The sequence below is a fragment of the Alexandromys fortis genome, unplaced genomic scaffold (assembly GCF_014885135.2).
Source record: "Alexandromys fortis isolate MF-2015 unplaced genomic scaffold, M_Fortis_MF-2015_v1.1 scaffold_3, whole genome shotgun sequence".
Classification (NCBI taxonomy): domain Eukaryota; kingdom Metazoa; phylum Chordata; class Mammalia; order Rodentia; family Cricetidae; genus Alexandromys; species Alexandromys fortis.
Genome location: NW_026067909.1, coordinates 16,475,219 through 16,494,364, shown reverse-complemented (window position 1 = coordinate 16,494,364; position 19,146 = coordinate 16,475,219). Strand labels below are relative to the sequence as shown.

General features: G+C 51.2%; 1 protein-coding gene across 1 annotated transcript; it reads right to left on the bottom strand.

Moving 5' to 3' along the window:
* Positions 1–522: 522 nt before the first annotated feature.
* Positions 523–14,644, bottom strand: Pygm (glycogen phosphorylase, muscle associated). The gene is made up of 20 exons (XM_050136635.1): positions 14,291–14,644; positions 13,202–13,303; positions 13,040–13,118; positions 12,857–12,960; positions 12,487–12,618; positions 10,159–10,270; positions 9,991–10,073; positions 9,455–9,598; positions 9,150–9,242; positions 8,839–8,985; positions 8,539–8,702; positions 8,032–8,146; positions 7,447–7,548; positions 7,032–7,179; positions 5,394–5,452; positions 5,148–5,289; positions 4,262–4,469; positions 1,275–1,409; positions 1,068–1,134; positions 523–938 (listed from the first exon to the last, which is right to left on the bottom strand). Exons 1-20 carry the CDS (start codon positions 14,531–14,533, stop codon positions 789–791), a joined length of 2,529 nt encoding a protein of 842 aa, XP_049992592.1. The 5' UTR covers positions 14,534–14,644; the 3' UTR covers positions 523–788.
* Between the last annotated feature and the right edge of the window lie 4,502 nt (positions 14,645–19,146).

Below are 19,146 nucleotides of genomic sequence, written 5' to 3'. Positions count from 1 at the left end.
CCGTTTCTCCAGAACCGGGAATATGCCACCGCCCCCGCCTGAAAACTGCGAATGCCCTAAGCCCTAACACTCCCCTGATTTTGGATTTATCATAGCCACCTGCTAAGAGACCCTAAAACGCCGCAGTGGGGCGGAGCTAGGGGCGGAGCCAAGAAGGTGCCGAGCCTCCTCAGGACCCTCCCTTAACAGCCTGGATGCTCCAAGTCCCGGAGGCTCCAGCCCAAATCCCGACTCCCTGACCCGGTGGGCCCCACCCAGGCAGACGCCCCGCCCCCGACCAACTAAGCTGGCCGCTGACCTAGTATGGACACAGCGCTGGGAAGAGAGGCGGGGAGCGCAACACCGGAAAAGGGACTGTGTCCCAGGCACCGCCTATGGGTTGCCCCTCTCTCCCCTCGAGACGATGCACCTGCCTCGGTGCGGGGGGGGGGGGGCGGGAGGATAAAGGGGGAATAGGGAGATGGTTGCGCAGCAGCTGTTAAGCTCTCCAAGAGCTAAAAATATTTGCACCAGAGAAGAGAGTAAGGAAGCTCAGGGACAGTCGATTTATTGGGGAGTGGGTGCACTTGGTCAGACCCCATTCATAAATAGGAGGGGTAGGGAGTTGAGGGAAAAGAGGGCAGTGTCCTTAATCACACTGGGCATCGGGACCTAGAGACTGGTAAAAGGGCTCCAAAAAGGGAAGGGCAGAGTAGTAATTCCAGGGCCCACCCTCTGGATGAAAGGTGGGCCTGATCCCAGGAATCGCAGACAGACTCAAGGGCAGATGTGGGGTCTGGTGTGGAAGATCAGATCTTCTCATCCGGGGCTGGCAGGCGCTGGCGAGAAGGTTCCACACCCCAGATCTCCCGGGCATACTGGGCAATGGTGCGGTCACTGGAAAACTTGCCAGAGGTGGCTATGTTCCTGATCACCATTCGTGTCCACTCTCTTGGGTTCTGAAGACAGGAAGGGAATCTCTAGGTTCACTCTGCTGGTGCGTTGCCCCCATTCTCTTTCATCCAAGCCAGAATCAAACAAAGCCCTACCAGCCCCTGGCCCCCAGCCCCTGGTCCCCGGCCCCTCACCTTGTACAACTCACTGACTTTGTCCTGGCATTTAATGTATTCCTCGTAATCTGCAAAGACTTTAAACCTGGAGGAGAATGGAGAGACCAGAGCTCTGTGAGGTTAAGGGCCAAGTCCTTGGTGCAGCAACTGGAGTGAATGAAGCTGCAACCCCGGACAGCCTCCCCACCCACGCGAGCCTCCATGCAGCCTGGCCAGCCAGCTCACCGGTCATGGTGCATGAGCATGTTGACAATGTCCTTGAACAGGTCGGGCTGTTTAGGGGAGAAGAAGCCGCTGCTCAACTGTTCGATGATCTGCCGGAGCTCAGGAATTCGGTCGTAGTACTCCTGGGCATTGTACCTGCCAGAGCACACCTGTGGTCAGCTCCCGCCAAAGGGTGCCCAGCTTCCCCCAGCTTCCCAGAGAAAACCTGGGAAGGCCTGAGGCTCAGGCCTCCACAGCTGCCACACACACTGCGCTCAGTTTTCTTCTCCCACTTTGTAGATGAAGACACTCAGGCCCAAAGGAGTCAGAAAAGACAAATCTGGGGCTGGAGAAATGGCTCAGTGCACCTGTGTACACATAAACACACACCTATAGTTTTAGAAAAGGAAAAGAGAGAGAGGGAGTGGTCTTGGAGCCAGGCAAGGACAGTTCTTCCTAGTGGCAGAATGCTTACCACCTGGCATGTGAGAGGCCCTGGGTTCCATCCCCAGCTCACCTCTGATAGGTGTGACCTTAACGGTCAGGAGTGAAACTCAATCAGGCCAAGCTCACTGCAGGCTCTTGACAGCTTTCTCACTTTCAAGGAAACACCCATCCACCCTGTCTTAAACCCGCCATGATGGCGGCCTTCCCTCCCTCCCTGGCTCACTTTCCCCTTATGAACAACAATAGAGTTCCACAGTGATCTCAGGTCCTGGCATTGCCCTGCTTTGCGACTCTCCATGCCTGTGCACAGCCTCCACGCTGCCCCTCTACCCCGTCCTCTGCAGTCAGAATTTTTCTGAAGTCTGAAGTCTGGTCTTGGACATCCCAGACCTCGTTCAATGCATCTTAGGGCCAAGAAAACAAGATCTGGAATTTCTTTCTTTGGCAGGGTGTCACCATATAATCCTGTCTGGCCTAGAACTCGCTATGTAGACCACAATGGCTTCAAACTCAAGGAGATTCGCCTGCCTTTGCCTCCAGTGTGGGGATTAAAGGTGTGTGCCACCATACCCCACTCCAAGTCAGAAATTTCTAGGAAAACGCCCTTTCAGCAGCAAATGCCAGCTCTCTGGAGCTGCTGCTGGAAGTGTAAACTGTGCCAACCTTCCAGGATTTGAAAATCTGTGGCAGAGGTTTAGGAACTCTCACTTTTTTTTTCTTTCTTTTTTTGGTTTTTCAAGTGAGGGTTTTCAAAGAGAGGAACTCTGTAGACCCAGGCCTGCCTCTGCCTCCTGATTGCTGGGATTAAAGGCATGCGCCACCACCACCCAGCTCTTTTGTTGTTGTTTCTGTATGTTGGGAGTGGTGAGCATGCCTCACCACACATGTGGAGGTCAGAGGGTCATCACCTTTTCGCTTGTGTCTGAAACAGGGTCTCTTTGGTACTGTGTAAGACAGTTAGCTGGATCACCAGCTTCTGAGTCTGTCTCCACCTCCCTTTTCCTTCGGGCTTGTTGGGATTACACGTTTGTGCTACTCCTTTTACACGGGCTCACCAGACCTACACCACAAGCACTTTTACCTACCGGGCCATCTGCCTAGCTCAAGAACTTAGTTTTTAATCCCGAGTGTTTACCTTCTAATATGTATCCCCAAATCAACCCCCTCCCCCATAAAGAACAGTTTGTTTTGCAACTACATCCAACAGTGGACTAGGCAGTGACCATAGCCTAACAATTTTTTTTTTAAGATAGGGTCTCACTATATAGTCCTGGATGCTTCAGAACTTTGTTGTGTAAACCAGGCTGGCCTTGAACTCAACAGAGACCTTCCTGCCTCTGCCTCCCAAATGTTGGAATTAATGCAAGAGCCACAACGTTTGGCTTTCCTAATAATTCTTGAGGGAATAACCGAACATCTGGGTACTGATGGAAAAGGTTGCTCACTGCACTAACATTTACAGCAACAGCAACAGGTCAATTTTAATGTTCAGGGGTTTGGAACTGGTTCTACTATAGCTTGGCTGGGGAGCTGGAGAGATGGCTCAGCCTTTAAAAGTTGCTCTTCCAGAGGACCTGGGTTCAATTCCCAGCGCCCACATGGCAGCTCACAACCATCTGCAACTCCAATTCTAGGGCACCCAGTGCTCTCTTCTGAATTCTATAGGTACAAGTAGACATGCCATGCATAGACATACATGCAAGCAGAACATCTATACGCACAAAATAATATATTAAAAATACATATACACATACATATAAATGATAAAACTCTATCTTAGCTAGGGGCATGCCTGTAGTAATCAAGCACTTAAAAGACAGAGACAGGGGGCTGGAGAGATGGTTCAGTGGTTAAGAGCACTGACTGATCTTCCAGAGGTCCTGAGTTCAATTCCCAGCAACCACATGGTGGCTCACAACCATCTGTAATGAGATCTGGTGCCCTCTTCTGGCCTGCAGGCATACAAGGAGGCTGAACATTGTGTACACAAAAAATAAACAAATCTTAAAAAAAAAAAAAAAAAGACAGAGGGTTTTTTTGAGCCCAGGAATTCCAAAAGCAGATTGAACCTCAAAGTGAGACTCTATTTTAACAATAAATAATTAATTAAAACATTTATGATGCAATGGCAAGCTGGGTAAGCACTGGGGAGGCAGAGGCAGATCTCCGTAAGTTCTGTGAGTTCAAGGCCAGCCTGCTCTACAATTGGAATTCCAGAACAGCCAGGGTTGTTACACAGACAAATTCTGTCTTGAAAGATGTAATACCAAGAAAATGTTTTCTTTGAAGGATCAATATAAGCCTATGTCTCTCTCTGCCATTGTGTCCAGACAGAAAGCCAATGATGTAATTTTCTTCTAATTTCAGAACTACATAATTTTTGCTTTCTTTTCCTCATGTCCTGCTACTTCCTTTTTTAACCTTGTTGGCCACAAACTCCCTCTTTAGTTTTCCGGAATCCCAGCAGGCATCTGTAGCTAAGATGTTGCACAGGCTAGCCAGCCTCTCCCTGCATGCCTCTTGACTGTAAGCCACACACTCTGGTTTTCCAGACCCCATACCCTCTCTGGTCCAGCCTTTCCACGTCCTCCACCCGCATGCCAAAGATGAAGAAGTTCTCCTCCCCGGCCTCCTCTGCCATCTCCACGTTGGCACCATCCATGGTGCCAATGGTCAGAGCCCCGTTGAGCATGAACTTCATGTTGCCAGTGCCCGAGGCCTCTGTGCCCGCGGTGGAGATCTGCTCTGAGAGGTCGGCAGCAGGAATCACTGCAGAGTGGTGGGAGGAACACAAGGTGAGTCCCAAGGACAGCCCTGCCAGGCTGAATCTGGACAGATTCAGGCACCTCTCTACCCCAACCCACTGCGTTCTGTTGATTCCAGCCTGACCCCTATCCCTCCGCTGTTTTGCGGCTCTTTTGACAGTGTTTCACATACAGCTCTGGCTAACCTGGAGCCCACAATGTGAGACAGGCTGCACTTAAAACTCACCGTGTGATCTTTCTCTGCTACACTTTTTGGGGTTTTAGTTTCTTTGTCCATGTATGGTATGTGTGTGCATGTGTGTACGTGTGCGTGTGTAAGGCCAGAGGTGGATGCCTAGAGTTTTCCTCAATCATTTTCCATTGATATTTTTAAAATAATTCTTATTTTATTTTATGTGGATGGGCATTTTGCCAGCATGTATTTGTACCACATGCATGCAGTGCCTGTAGAGGCCAGAAGAGAGCATCAGATCCTCTAGGACTGGAATTACAAAAGGTTGTGAGCTATCATATGGGTGATGGAAATTGAACCTAGATCATCTTGAAAAGTAGCCAGTGCTCTTAACCACTGAGCCATTTCTCCAGCCTGTCCAATTTCTTTACCGTGACCAGGAAAAGATGGCTAATGGCGCTTCTGGGACTGAGCTCATCCAAGCTCCCGTGAAGCCACCTTGGCACCCACCTTTCTCTGCCAGTGAAACTCGGTAGTTCTCCAGGAAGATCACTCGGAGGCGGTCTCCCACTGCAGGGTCGTGGTTGACCACATCCCCAATGGCAGTGATGAGCTTGATGATCATCTTGGCCATGTGGTACCCAGGTGCAGCCTGTGGGGAAGTCTTGGGTCAGCACTTTGGCCCTCCCACACCTTGATCTTGTGACTGTCCAGGCACGTGTTCAAGACCCAGCCAGTCTGCCCTAGGTCTCTCACCTTGCCTCCAATCATCACAGTCCTTGGCACCATGAACCTGTTGGGCTCCCTCTTGATGCCTGTGGAAAAGAGAGGCATCAGGGGCACTTACCAATACAGGCAGCCGGGGCCAGGACACAGACAGACAGTGCTGGCCTGGGCTGGTCACTTGGCTCTGTGTCTGTCAGGTCTCTCCGTCTCTGAACCTCAATTTGTTCTGTGATGCGGGGTACGATAGTTAATGCTGTCAACTTGAGAAAAATTTAGAATCACCTGGGGGGAGAGGGAAGCAGGCCTCTTGCCACATTGGTGAGGGACTGTCTGGATCACATTAATGGAGGTGGGAAATCCCGCCCATTGTGGGCAGCACTTTTCCCTTAAGTAGGGGATTCTATACTGTATGAGAGTGGAGAACAAGAGCAGCAAGATGGGTTAGCAGGTAAAGGCACTTGCCGCCAAGTCTGATGACCTGAGTTCAATCCCTGCAATGTGCAAGGTGAAAGGAGAGAACTAACTTCTGCAAGTTGTCCTCCACAGACACGCCGCATCATGGCGTGCACACACACACACATAACATACAATAAATAAATAAACATAAAATTATTTTTTGGCTTTTTGACACAGGGTTTCTCTGTGTAGCTTTGGAGCCTGTCCTGGAACTTGCTCTGTAGACCAGGCTGGCCTCGAACTCAAAGAGATCCCCCTACTTCTGCCTCCCTCCCAAGTGCTGGGATTAAAAGCATGCGCCACCACCACCACCGCCCAGCTGTAAAATACAGTTTATAGAAGAATGGAGGCTCTGGCATGATGGCGCATGCCTGCAGCACTAGCACTCAGAAGGCAGAGACAGTCAGATCTCTGTTAGCTCAAGGACAGCCTGGTCTGCACAGGAAACTCCAGGTAAGCTGGGGCTACATAGAGAGACCCTGTCTCAGAGAGAGAGAGCCACTGGCTCGCATACATTAACCCACTGTTCTCACTCTCTACTCCTGACTGTGGATGCAATGTGACTACCTGCTTCAAACCTTGACTTCCCCACAATGACAGACTGTCACCTCGAATATTGAGCAAAATAACCCTCTTTTCCCCTTAATTGCTTTTGTCAGGTAATCTCAGGTAATCTTTATTTTTTTTTAAGATTTATTTATTTATTATATATTAGGGTTTTGCTTGCATGTATGTGTGTATGAGGATGTCAGACCCTCTGGAACTGGAGTTACAGACCGTTGTGAACTACCATGTGGGTGCTAGGAACGAGCCTGGATCCTTTGGAAGAACAGCCAGTGCAGCCAGGAGGTGGTGGCGCACACCTTTAATCTCAGCACTCGGGAGGCAGAGGCAGGCGGATCTCTATGAGTATGAGACCAGCCTGGTCTACAGAACAAGTTCCGGGACAGGCTCCAAAGCTACAGAGAAACCCTGTCTCAAAAAACCAAACAAACAAACAAATAAAAACGAGCCAGTGCTCTTGGCTGATGAGTCATCTCTCCAGCCCCTTGTCAGGCAATCTTATGACAACAGCAGGAACCTAAGATGTGAGGATAACACCACACCCTAAGGATAGTCACCAGACCCCAGGAGACACTGATCTAGCCATTGATGGTACAAGGGGAGATGCCCAGAGTTGGGGACTCAGTTGGTGGGGTCCCAGCCACTCACGGTTATACAGGGTAATGACATGAAGGCAATTGAGAAGCTGGCGCTTATATTCATGAATCCTTTTCACCTGGACATCGAAGAGGGAGTTGGGGTTGATGTGGACTTTGTATTCTCTCTCAAGGTATGCAGAGAACTTCAACTTGTTTTCCTGAAGATTGAGGAGACAGAGGGCAACGGGGCTTCAGTTTCAGAAACCACCCTGGAGTCCCATTGTTTTGTACTCAGGCCCAGGAAAGCAGACGACAGGAAGCTCGCCCGTTACTGCTTCCCTCAACCCCTGCACCATGGCCGACACTGTTGATGTAGGCAGCATTCTCTCAGTCTCACTGCTGGGAGAGATGAGCTCTCGCTGCCCCTCCTGTCCTCCCCAGATGCCAGCCCCAGTGCAGGAGTCCCAGGCTGCTGTCCTCCCGACCTGTTTCACTTTGGCGACATCACGGATAAAGGATTCATCATCCACATAGGAGAGCAGTTTGCGCAGCTGGTCCAGGTCTGAGATGTACTCCTCACCAATGCGCTGTGGGAATACAGTTTCAGCTAAGACCACCCCATCCTGGCCTCACTCCTCCAGGCTAGCTAGACCCTTCCACCTTGAACTTCTCTTCCCACAGCCTCCTAGCCAAAGGACTGCAGATACATCTGTCTTCCTTCTACACTAACAATGAGCCCTCTTACGACTGCTTCATCTGACCCCAGCCGGCCTCCTGACCTCTGACCTTTCTTCCTGTGGGCATGACCTCTAGCCACCCACCAGACATCTGCCCCTTCACAGTCTCACTTCAGATGTGACAGCATTAAACTGTGAAGTCCGGCAGGTTCGTTAGCCATAGGGCAAGCTTGTTCAAGTAAGAAAGCAGTGCCACTTCCTCCAAGGGGACACCAGTCTTGGGAACACAGTACAGGACTGTGGCCCTCAGCTGGGGCCTTTGTACATGGAGCTACCCACTACTGTCTCATAGTGACCTGCATTGATCTGATCAGCCACAGAGTGACCTCTCACCTCAGCAATGACCTCCGCCAACCCAGGGTTACACAGAACCAGCCAGCGCCGAGGGGTGATGCCATTGGTTTTGTTCTGGAACTTGTGAGGCTCCAGCTCATAAAAGTCCTTGAAGCTGCAGGTTGGGCTTGAGTGAGGGTCACCATTCACCTCTGCAGATCCCTCCCACCTGGTCCCCTACTCTATTTTTTTTTTCTGAAAAGGCTTGGATGCAGATGCAGACCTGGGGCAGGTAGGGGTACTGTGTGTAAGAGGGGGTCATCTAGAACAGGATTGTACTGGAAAGGGACTAGTGTGTTCTAAGGATGGGTCGCCCTTGAGGTAGGCGAGCCGGCTCAGCATTAGGGATGCTTGCTGCTAAGCTTGCCCTGAGTGACAGAGTGGAAGGCAGAACTGATGCCCTCAGGGGTGGGCTCAGCCCAGAAGACCCTGGTTGGTGCCAATAGAAGGGGCGGGATCCACATGCAAAGGCAGAGTGGTATGGGCGGGGCTTGTGGAGAGGCTCACATGGTTTTCTTGAGGATCTCCGAATGGATGCGGGCCACACCGTTGACTGCGTGCGAGCCAGCAATGCACAGGTGTGCCATGTTGATGCGCTTCACTGAGCCCTCCTCCACGAGTGACATGCGCCGCAGCCTGTCTATGTCCCCAGGGAATGCGGCCGCCACTCGCTGCGCCCCCCAAAAAAAGTCCAGAGCTAAGACCAGGCTCCGGACCCAGAAACCTTAGTCTCCTCCGCCCACAGACTCAGCCCACAGGCCTCCTGACTTCAAGGCTGGGGGCCCACTCCCACACTGCCCAGCTCACGTTAAGGAAGCGCTGGTTGATCTCATAAATGATCTGCAGGTGCCGGGGCAGCAGCGTCTCCATGAGGTGCACTGGCCAGCGCTCCAGGGCTTCCGGCAGCACTGTGTGGTTGGTGTAGGCACAGGTCTTCACTGTCACATCCCAGGCCTGGCATACAAGGCAAGAAGTCGGCTGTGCAGCCGGTGGCCCTGCCAGGGCCCAGCTGGGTTTCACAGTCCTTGCTCAGCCCCCTGCTGTCCTTCCACTTCATACTGGGAAGGAGACCCTGGAGGCCAAGTGACTCCTGTAAGGGTAAAGCAACTGAAACCTACCTTGTCCCAGTCCAGCCGTTCCACGTCCACCAGAATCCTCATCAGCTCAGGGATCGCCAAAGAGGGGTGGGTATCATTGAGTTGGATGGCCACCTGTGCGTGGGGGGAGGGGGGAGTGGGAAGTCAGGATGGATTCCAGACCAAGCACTATTGTGAGTGCTCCTTGCACCTTCAGAGCCCCTAAAAGGCCAAATGTAGTTCTGCATACACTTCCAGCCTCCACTCCTCTGTAGAGTAAGGCTGGAAGGAGGAGGCCATGGGACTTGAGATGGGGAGACAGGAGTCTCTTCAGGCCAGCATGCTACCTTATCGGGGAAGGCATCGAAGTTTGTGCGCACAGGATCACGGCTGCCGAACTTGGAGGACTTGAAGCGCCGGATGATGTCCTGGAGGGTGGCAGCCACCACGAAGTACTCCTGCTTCAGCCGAAGCTCCTTCCCTTCGAAGAACTAAGGGAGGTACAAGGCAGAGTGCAGTTGGGGGTGGCAGGGTGTGGGGCCCAAAGTTGCTGTGGGTGTGACCAGGAGAGCCCCTATCACACTACGTCCCAGTGCCCTAAATTGCCCCCACCTTCTGAACCCAGGACTTTTTGCTCCACCAACTAACTGTAGCAGATGGTGTTAGAAAGACATAGATGAATCCTGTGAGACTCCCCAGGGAAACGGCTTCCAGGAAATGTCATACCCCAGCCCCCGCCCCCCCAGGATTTAAAGGACTTAATAGGACGCACAGGGACAGCAATACAGTGAGCCTAGAACAGTGGCAAAGGTCCCCGCCCCCAGCTCCTCTGTCCCTCTCCAAGGACTTGGGCTTCCAGCCTCCAGGTTGAAGGGCAACGCACATTATCATTGGGGTACAAGACACGTGAGATGTTCTCAGCCAGGTTTCGGTCCAGTACAGCCTGGATGTAGCCGCCAACGTTGACTGAGGGACAAAGTGGATTTGGTTGAGGCTAGGGCTGGGCATGAGCCAGGCAGGGCTAACCAGGGCTGCCAGCAGAGGGACTTACAGTCTTTGAGGTTGAAGTCATTAGGTGCCTTGGCCGACCAGAGACGCATGGTGTTGACAACGTTGTTTCGATAACCAGGCACAGGGGTGTCGTAGGGCATAGCCAACACTACCTACAGGAGGCAGCTGAGTCGGAAACTGGACAGGCTGCCGGGGTCCAGCCCTAAGCAGTGCCTGAGTCTGGTTTGTGGGGCCTCACGACCAAGAGCTGAAGCTCAAGTCAAGAACTCTGCCAGTGCCCAAGGCAGACTGTAATTCCAGCACAGAGCTTACTAGCTGGGTTACTGGGAGCAAGCTATGGATTCTCTGAGCCTCAGCTACAGAAAGAAGAGAAGTACAAGTCAGGGCTGGAGAGAGGGCTCAGTGCTTAAGAGCACTGGCTGCTCTTCCAGAGGACCTGGGTTCAATTCCCAGCACCCACATGGCAGCTCACAGCTGTCTGTAATCTGTTTGAGGAAATTCAATAACCTCAAAAGGGCATACACGTAGGCAAAACACCAATGCTCATTAAAAAAGTAAAGAAAAAGTATATATATATAAAAGAGCCAGGTGGTGGTGGCACTTGCTTTTAAGTCCAGCACTCAGGAGGCAAAAGCAGGCAGATCTCTTGTGAGTTCGAGGCCTGCCTGGTCTACAGAGTTGAGTTCCAGGACAGCCAGGGCTACACAGAGAAACCCTATCTTGAAAAATAAAAAATAAAAAGAGAGAAAAAGAGAGGGAGAGAAGCTATGTCTGCTAGTGCAGGCCTGGAATCTCAGCCACTGGAGAGGCTGAGGCTGGAGGATCACCAGTTCAAGGCCTGCCTAGGCTACAGGGTGAGTTCAAGGACAATATGGGCAACTTAGTGAGTCCCTGTGTCAAGTAAAAAAAAGAGGGCTGAGGATATAGCACTTGTCAAGCAGGTGCAAGGACTGTACACCCCACAGCACTGCAGATAAGTAACTAAGACCTCTCCTACATCCCCACTGCACAGCCCAACACCTGCCTCCCTAGACTGTCATGAGGATTATGGGAAGGAAGACGGTGACAAGCACTAAACCCAAAGTGGGTCTCTGCTGGTGGCTGCTCTACAACCTGGCCCCACCTAGTGAGAGCACACTGGACTCGGAAGAGAGTTTGGGGAACCTGGGTTCAAGATGAACTACACAGGGGTCAGTTCTATCCAGGTCTTTTTTTTTTAATATTTATTTATTATGTATACAATATTCTGTCTGTGTGTATGCCTGCAGGTCAGAAGAGGGCACCAGACCTCATTACAGATGGTTGTGAGCCACCATGTGGTTGCTGGGAATTGACTCAGGACCTTTGGAAGAGCAGGCAATGCCCTTAACCGCTGAGCTATCTCTACAGCCCCTATCCAGAGGTCTTATATCTAGTTGACCACAGGACTACTTAGCAATAACCAATGCCAGACAGCCCTACCTCCCAAAATCTTTTGTTTTTGTTTTATCAAGACAGGGTTTCTCTGTAGTTTTTGAGCCTATCCTGAAACTCACAGACTGGTCTCGAACTCACAGAGATCTACCTGCCTCCTCCCCAGAGTGCTGGGATTAAAGGCACGCACCACCACTGCCCAGGACAAACCTAATCTATAAGCACCAATTTACTACAAAGAACTACCTGCTACCACAATACCAGGGTCACCAAAGGACTGCCTATATGGGGCTTTTGGGGCTTTATCTTCCCTCCCTGACACCCTTGATGGGGTAGAATGGAATATAGGCCCAGGCCCCATTGCCCAACCCCACAGACACTAAGTTGAAAACCAAAGGAAGGCAGGTCTACAAACTTCCATTCAGAGCTGAATGGGCCAGGCTGTCAGGACACCTGTGTGTGCAGCAGCGGCCCTGACTGGCCCAGGCCTAAATAGAAGAGCAATAAACACCATTTTCGAAGGTCTGGAGGGAGGAGTCACAGGACAGGGTTTGGGATACCCAACAGGTTTTTGGATTCATTCAACTTGCTACCTGGGTTTGAACATACCAGTTCCACTCAAGGGCCCTCATTTTCTCTCCTGCCTCAAATGTGCAGTCTTCAATGGCTGTGCTAAGGCTTGTGTTGGGGAGAGGAGCTGGCCAGGACAGAGTGCTGGTGGAGCAGAGACAGTTCCCTCCTCCTTGCAGGGTTGACACTTTGCCTGGCCTCCCCAATAACCCTGACTAGCACCTCCCAGCTCTGGCTGTGTGACCTCCAGTAAATCTCTGGACCTCTCTGAACCTTAGTGCCCTCCTTTGTAAGGTGAGAGTGGGCTCAAGAGCCTTCTGCTTGTTTCCTGTGCCCTATTTTCTCTAGAAGTCCCCCCAGAACCTGTACCCATCTTTATCTTCACCTGTGTGTCCACCCACTTGGCACCCTGGCTGGTGTGCTCCACGCGGCCATAGAAATGCACAGGAAGTGTGAACTCAGGACGGGCCTTCTCCCAGGGGTTGCCATAGCGAAGCCAGTCGTCGGCCTCTTCCATCTGGAGGGTCAAGGGGAACATTAGATGGCACAAGCTCCAGGGACTCACGTTCTGTGAGCCGGTGAGCCATCCAGCAGCACAGAGTATGTCCCTGTTCCAGGAGTCACCAGCTGGCTTTGAGGCAAGAGGCAAGGATGTTTGTCTGGGGAGCTGGGATAGGTTCAGAGCCTATCCAGAGACAGATGACCAAATGAGGGACCTCTCTGAGCACTACAGAGTTGGGGTTGGGGATGCTCACCTGCCAGCCCCCACAGATCTTCTGATTAAAAATCCCAAATTCATAGCGGATCCCGTAGCCATAAGCAGCTAGTCCCAGTGTAGCCATGGAGTCCAAGAAGCAGGCTATGGGTATCAGGGAAGTGAGTATCAGGCATCCAACACAAGGGACTCCTCCACCCCACCCCACAAGCCATGTACTCACCTGCCAGGCGGCCGAGGCCCCCATTACCCAACCCTGCATCCTCCTCGATCTCCTCCAGCTCCTCCATGTCCAAGCCCAACTGAGAGAAGGGGTGGTAGTGGAGTGGTCAGGTCCAAGGGCCAGCATGGGAGCCCCGCCCCCAACCTTAAATGCTTCCCCCACCTGGTAAGTAGCCTCATCACAGGCGTTCTCCAAGGCCAGGTTCACCATAGTGTTCTGTAGTGTCCGTCCCATGTAGAATTCCAAAGACAGGTAGTAGATCCTCTACCCAGAGATCGAGAAGAGGGATCAGAGCCACCCACTGACATCCAGCCAGGCACAGCTGCATCTATCTGGACCTCTAACCCTCCTGTCTTACTTGCCAGGCCCCAGCATGTCCCTATCTCAGCCATCAATTCTTTTCTCCCTGCTCAGAGGAGCCACTTCAGACTTTGGGGTCCAATAGGTAAGAAAAGCATTGGTCCCTACATTCCTTTGAAATGCCTTTCCATCTGACTTCGTTCAGTTTCCCCTTCTAGAGAATAAGGTTGGCCTATCTCCGGGATTAAGGTGTTTATGAGAAGTAGGGACACCTTCTGAGACACATACCCCTCCTAATATAGCCCATCAGGAAGTCAGGACATCGAGAAGCACCTCTGAGTGCTCCCCCAGAAGGCATTGCCAAGGCCCAGAGGAAAAAGTCATTTTCAAGGTCACACGGTGACTCAGGGCTGAACCTGCCCGGTACTGCGGTTCCCCTCAAGCCTCAGTCTGGAGATGAACAGAAGCATGGGAATGCCGAGAGTACCCAGTCTGCCCATTTCCTGGGTCCCTCCCTGGCCCTCCCCCACCCCTGCTGTGGAGTTAGGTTCCTGACATTTACCAGTGACCCTACCAGACACTTGATACCGCTGCCCCAGCTGCCCCAGCCTTGCCCTGCCTGTGGCACAAGCAGACTGTGCCATGCACACATTTGATGACATGTCTTTCCATGCCAGGTCCAAACTGGGCCACAGGGGGACACATTTCCTGCCCACCAGCAGCCCCTCCAACCTTGTCTGGCACACGTGTAAGCAGCCCGCCTACCCTGAGCACCCCTGGGTCCCCCTCCTCAGTATTCTTTCTGTCCAGGACCCCTAGATCCTCCAACCCCAGGCTCCTATAACAGCAATTTATTTTGCTGTAGAAAATGTGGGCCTCAGGAAGGGCCAGCTCCCTGGCAGGCCTCACTCCCAGCCCATTTCCCACCCAAGGTGTCCCCTCCTGTAGCACCTTGGGGTCCTTTTCATAGTAGTGCTGCTGTGTGCGGATCCAACGTCCCACGAGGTGGTCCCGCACGGTGTGGGCCAGAGCAAAATAGTAATCTCTTGGCGTGGCCACATTGCGGTCCTTGACCAGGGTGAAATGCAGGTGGCGGTTGAAGTTCTTTTTCAGCTCTGACACATTCTCCACACCGGCCAGGCCGCGGACACTGATTTGCTTCCTCTTATCCTGGTCTGAAAGAGGCCTGGACATGGCTGCAGATAGGCAGGCTGAGCTGAACAGACTGAGAGTCTGGTTGCCTCCAGCCAGGGAGTGGAGCTGCCCAGCTGTGAGGGGGACTTAAGGCCTGGCTCAGGGCAGTAGAAGCGCCTCCCCCGGACGTGGGAGGGTCTTGGCCTTGGAGCTCAGAGAGCTATTTTGGGGGCAAGTAGAGAGGAGAGAGGAGGGGAGGGAGGGGCATGTTCACAGCTGACCCACTTCTCCCAGGGTTCCTTAGGCCTTCTGGCCCCTGGCTTTTGGACTGGAGACAGGATACTTCAGAAAGAGCTGGGATACTCTGGGAGGCCAGAAGCGTACCTAAAACATTCTGGTTGAGACTTTGTCTAAGACATTATCCAACCTAGGCTCTTTGCTGAGCTGTAGATGAACGGTGGGACTGGGTTGTGGACCCTCCTTAAAGAAGAAAAGGGATTGTCACAAGTGCAGGACACATTCTCTTTTCCTCAGAGCAGCAGGGCTTGCTTGTGACATTTGTTTAGAGTGCAGCTACAAGTCAAGCTGGTCATAGCCATTCCTCACCTGGCTGGGACACAGTCCATTGCTGCACGCAGATGGGGAAGTGATGTACACTAGCAAGGGGAACCAGGAGCTGGCAATGAGTGTGCCCTAAACAGAGAGCTGCTGCTACTTCAAAGAGGCTCGCAGCTGTGAAATGGGAGACCAAGTGTCAGAGGACACTGGCTCACTTCCCAGCACCCATATGGCAGTTGACAACTGTCTTTAACTCCACGATCTGACACCCTCACACAGGCATCTGTGCAGTCAGAACACCAATGCACGTAGAACAAATATAAGTAAATTTTAGCCAGACAGTGGTGGCGCATGCCTTTAATCCCAGCACTCGAGAGACAGAGGCAGGCGGGTCTCTGTGAGTTTGAGGCCAGCCAGGTCTACAAGTTCCAGGGCAGCCAAGATCGTTACACAGAGAAACCCTGTCTCAAAAAATTACATAAACAAAAATAAATAATTCTTTTTGGTAAAGAAAATAGAGGCCAAGACCCTGGGTTGCAGAAGTGTCGTGGAGGAAGATGGGTGCCTGAGGTAGAAGGCCACTGCTCTCACCCCACCCCCACCAAAGCAGAGTGGCTCTGAGCTTCCTCCTGTTGCTGTCTCTCAAGGAGCTCTTAAGTGACCTTTTCCAGAGAGATAGTCGGGTTACAGGACAGCTCTGCATGCAGCCCAAAGCAGGGGCTACTGGGAACTATAGTCCTGTGGGTCTGCGAAAGTGAGACAACATTCTCTACTAGTTCATGACAGCACCAGGTGTCATCAGTCTGGAGTCAGTCACGGTAGAACCCATAAGTTCAAACCTTTTCCCATTTTTATTTTTCTATTATTTATTTTAAGGCAGGGTTTCACTCTGTATCCCTGACCATCCTGTAACTTGCTATGTAAACCATATTAGCCTCGAACTCAGAGATCACCTGCCTTTGCCTCCAGAATGCTTGGGGTTAAAGGCATGCATCACCACACCTAGCCAGGAGTTCAAGTCTTGCTTAGGCTACAATTAACTGTTCAGGCCAGCCCGGGCAACTCACTGAGATGCAATCTCAAACTAATACAGAGGGCTGAGATCTGGCTCAGGATCAGAGAACTTGCCTAGGCCCTGCACTCAGTTCCAAGCACCACAAAACCCAACAAACCCTGGACAACAGGACTGAGGTCTCCCATGATCCACTGCAGGCAAGATGGTGGCTGGAGGCTTTTCCTCCTGTTCCCACCAGGCTATACAGTGGGAAGAGACTGTGTGTGCTAGATCCTAGTTCTGTGACTTCCAAGAGCCTATTCTGTCCCTTTTCTCCACTTCACCTGTAGAGCCTAGTCCTCGGGCTCTCCCTTCGAGACTTCGGTGGCATTTGCAGCTCACATACTATCTTGCTGTTATGTGAATCTTGGGCTCCTTTATCAAATGCATACATAGTCTTGAATAAAATTCCTGCCTCAGCCGGGTGGTGGTGGTGCCGCATGCCTTTAATCACAGCACTTGTGATGCAGAGGCAGGTGTATCTCTGTGAGTTCAAGACCAGCCTGGTCTACAGAGTGAGTTCTAGGATAGGCTGGCTCCAAAGCAACACAGAGAAATCCTGTTTTGAAAAACCAAAAGCAAACAAATTCCTGCCTCATCAGCTGTTACCTCCTAACTTAGGTGAGGAGGGTTGGTAAGGACAGCCATTTTCAAGTGGAGCTTCTTTGAAGGAACAGAACCTAGGCCCTCAGGCTATTTCCAAAGCTAGCTGTGCCTCCAGGGTAGCAAGCTGACAGACAGGGAAGAACTGGGTGTTCTACTCTGAGGGCAGAGTTGGATAGCTACAGGTACTACTGCACCGGGTTCTGGGATCGCCATACCGTTTCTGAGAACTTTCTGACCTCCAGCAGGCAGGGTTCTGGAGTGCCCAAACAGCTCAGTGTGTGGCCTAACCTACATGTCTTCAGGCTAAGCTGTTTCTGCTCCTACCATGGGCACAATGCCCTGCTTCTATTTCCTGGAGCCAGGTTATCAAATACAGAAGCCAAGAAACCACAGGTGCTTACACAGGTGGAGTGGGAATATAGCTCTAACACCTTTTTTCCAGTGCCAGGCAAGTGCTCTACCATGAAGCTACACCCCCACCCTTTCATTTTTAGTTTTTTTGTTTTGTTTTTTTATTATCTTTTCTCTGTAGCTTTGGAGCCTGTCCTGAAACTCGCTCTGTAGACCAGGCTGGCTTGAACTCACAGAGACCTGCCTGTCTCTGCCTCCCAAGTGCTGGGATTAAAGGCAAAGGCGTCGGCATCACCACCTGGTCATTTTTTTTTTTTTATTTTTATTTTTCTGCTTAAAGAAAGATTTATTTTTAGGTAATGTGTATGTGTGTTGGGAGGTACCATGTGCCTCTGAGTGCGGGTGCCTGTGGAGGTCAGAAGAGTTAGACCTCCTTGGAACCGGAGTTATAGGTGGCTTCTGGGCAGTCTTGTGTAGGTGCTGGGAACTGAAAGTCGATTCTCTGGAAGAGCAAGACATGCTCTGACCTGCTGAGCATCTCTCCATTCCATGGTACCACTTGTCAAAGCAGAACTAGGTGTCCAGCCCTACCACGCCGTGGGCTTGGAGTCTTCTACAGGCTGCATCAGGGTCACCTGCAAGCTCCATCCTCTGATGCAACCAAGTCCAGCACCTCATGAACCTGGTCATTTTTAGTTTTTTAAAATTGTACTTACCATTGTGAGTGTGGGGCTCACATGGTGCACATAAGAAGGGCAAAGGACAAATTTTGGAAGTTGATTCTCTCCTACCTCGGGTTCCAGGACCAAACTCGGATCGTCAGGTTTGTGCTTCTACCCAGTGAGTCCCATTTCAGATGCTCACATTTTTCAGATGTGTATTCCCATGATTTTAATGCATGTGTATAATGTATTTTGACCAGATTCACTCCCTGTACTTCGCTCTTTCTTCCTTTATTGGTATTTTGTCTGTGTGTGTGTGTGTGTGTGTGTGTGTGTGTGTGTGTGTGTTTGGACCCTTGAGTTAACAGCTGTGAGCTTACTAGTGGCTATGCCACTACAGAAAATTTCTCTTCCAGCAACCATTCAACTACCCAGAGATCATCAGGGAGAATAGGGCCTTGTGAATCTTTTCCCTTTCCATGACAGGATGGCAAGACCAGTCTTATGCAGGTAATCACAGCTGCTGGGAGCTCAAGGTTGCCACAGCCATGTCAGACCCTGAAATGGCACCCCACAACACCCCACTCATTCCCCCGGCTCCTATATTCTGTCCCCTCTTCTGCCATGTTCTCTAAGTCTTGGGGTAATATGAATATAACGTTTATAACATTTATGACTAAGCACTCATGCCACTTATCCTCAGCATTTTGACCAGTTAGGAATATCTGCAGTTAGCACTGTGCCCCTCCCTCCCATGCAAAACGAAGCTATGGGCTAGAGATGGTCAGCAGTTAAAGAGCACTTGAAGCTCTTTCCTGGGGACTCAAGAGTTGGTCCCCAAACCCTTGTCAGGGAGCTAACCACCTGTACTCCAGCTCCAGAGGATCCAATGCCCTCTTCTGCCATCCCTGTTGTATGTACAACAGTAAATTGGCTGGGCATGGTGGCTCACATCTTTAATCCTAGGACTCAAGGGCATGCAGACCTCTGTGAATTAAAGTTGACCTCTAACCTACGGCCACAATTATTTCGAGGGAAGTTTGATGAGACCATCCAGAGCAGTTCACAAAATGATAGCAGTCGCCTCCCCAGTAGGGCCTATAGCCTCCCTAACCATGAACATTTAATTCAGGTTCAATACCACATGTGAATTTCTTCCTGTGGAGGTCTCAAATTTCAAAGTGGTTAATTACCTCCAAGAGACTTGTTCCTATTGCACGAGTCCACAGCCGGGTAAAACTGATGACAATACTGTCCCGTCAGTCTGCATAGTACCTTCCAGCACTACAGGGCTGGCCTCCACACCCACTTCTAGCTTTTGATCTGTCTTCTAGCTTTTGTAACAAGTGGTCCATTGACACATCTTGCCATCTTGTTTTGGCGAGCAAACAGCAGGTGTGTCAATTTGTACAATTTGTCCCTGATTTTTGTGTGTGCATCCT

What these genes read in the sequence shown, in the direction of transcription:
- Pygm (XM_050136635.1), bottom strand. Translation starts at nt 14,533, where the DNA reads ATGTCCAGGCCTCTTTCAGACCAGGATAAGAGGAAGCAAATCAGTGTC. An exon ending in TCTTGTACCCCAATGATAAT is followed by an intron (nt 9,599 to 9,990) that starts GTGCGTTGCCCT and finishes TACCTCCCTTAG; the next exon opens with TTCTTCGAAGGGAAGGAGCT. An exon ending in GAGATCCTCAAGAAAACCAT is followed by an intron (nt 8,147 to 8,538) that starts GTGAGCCTCTCC and finishes CCCAACCTGCAG; the next exon opens with CTTCAAGGACTTTTATGAGC.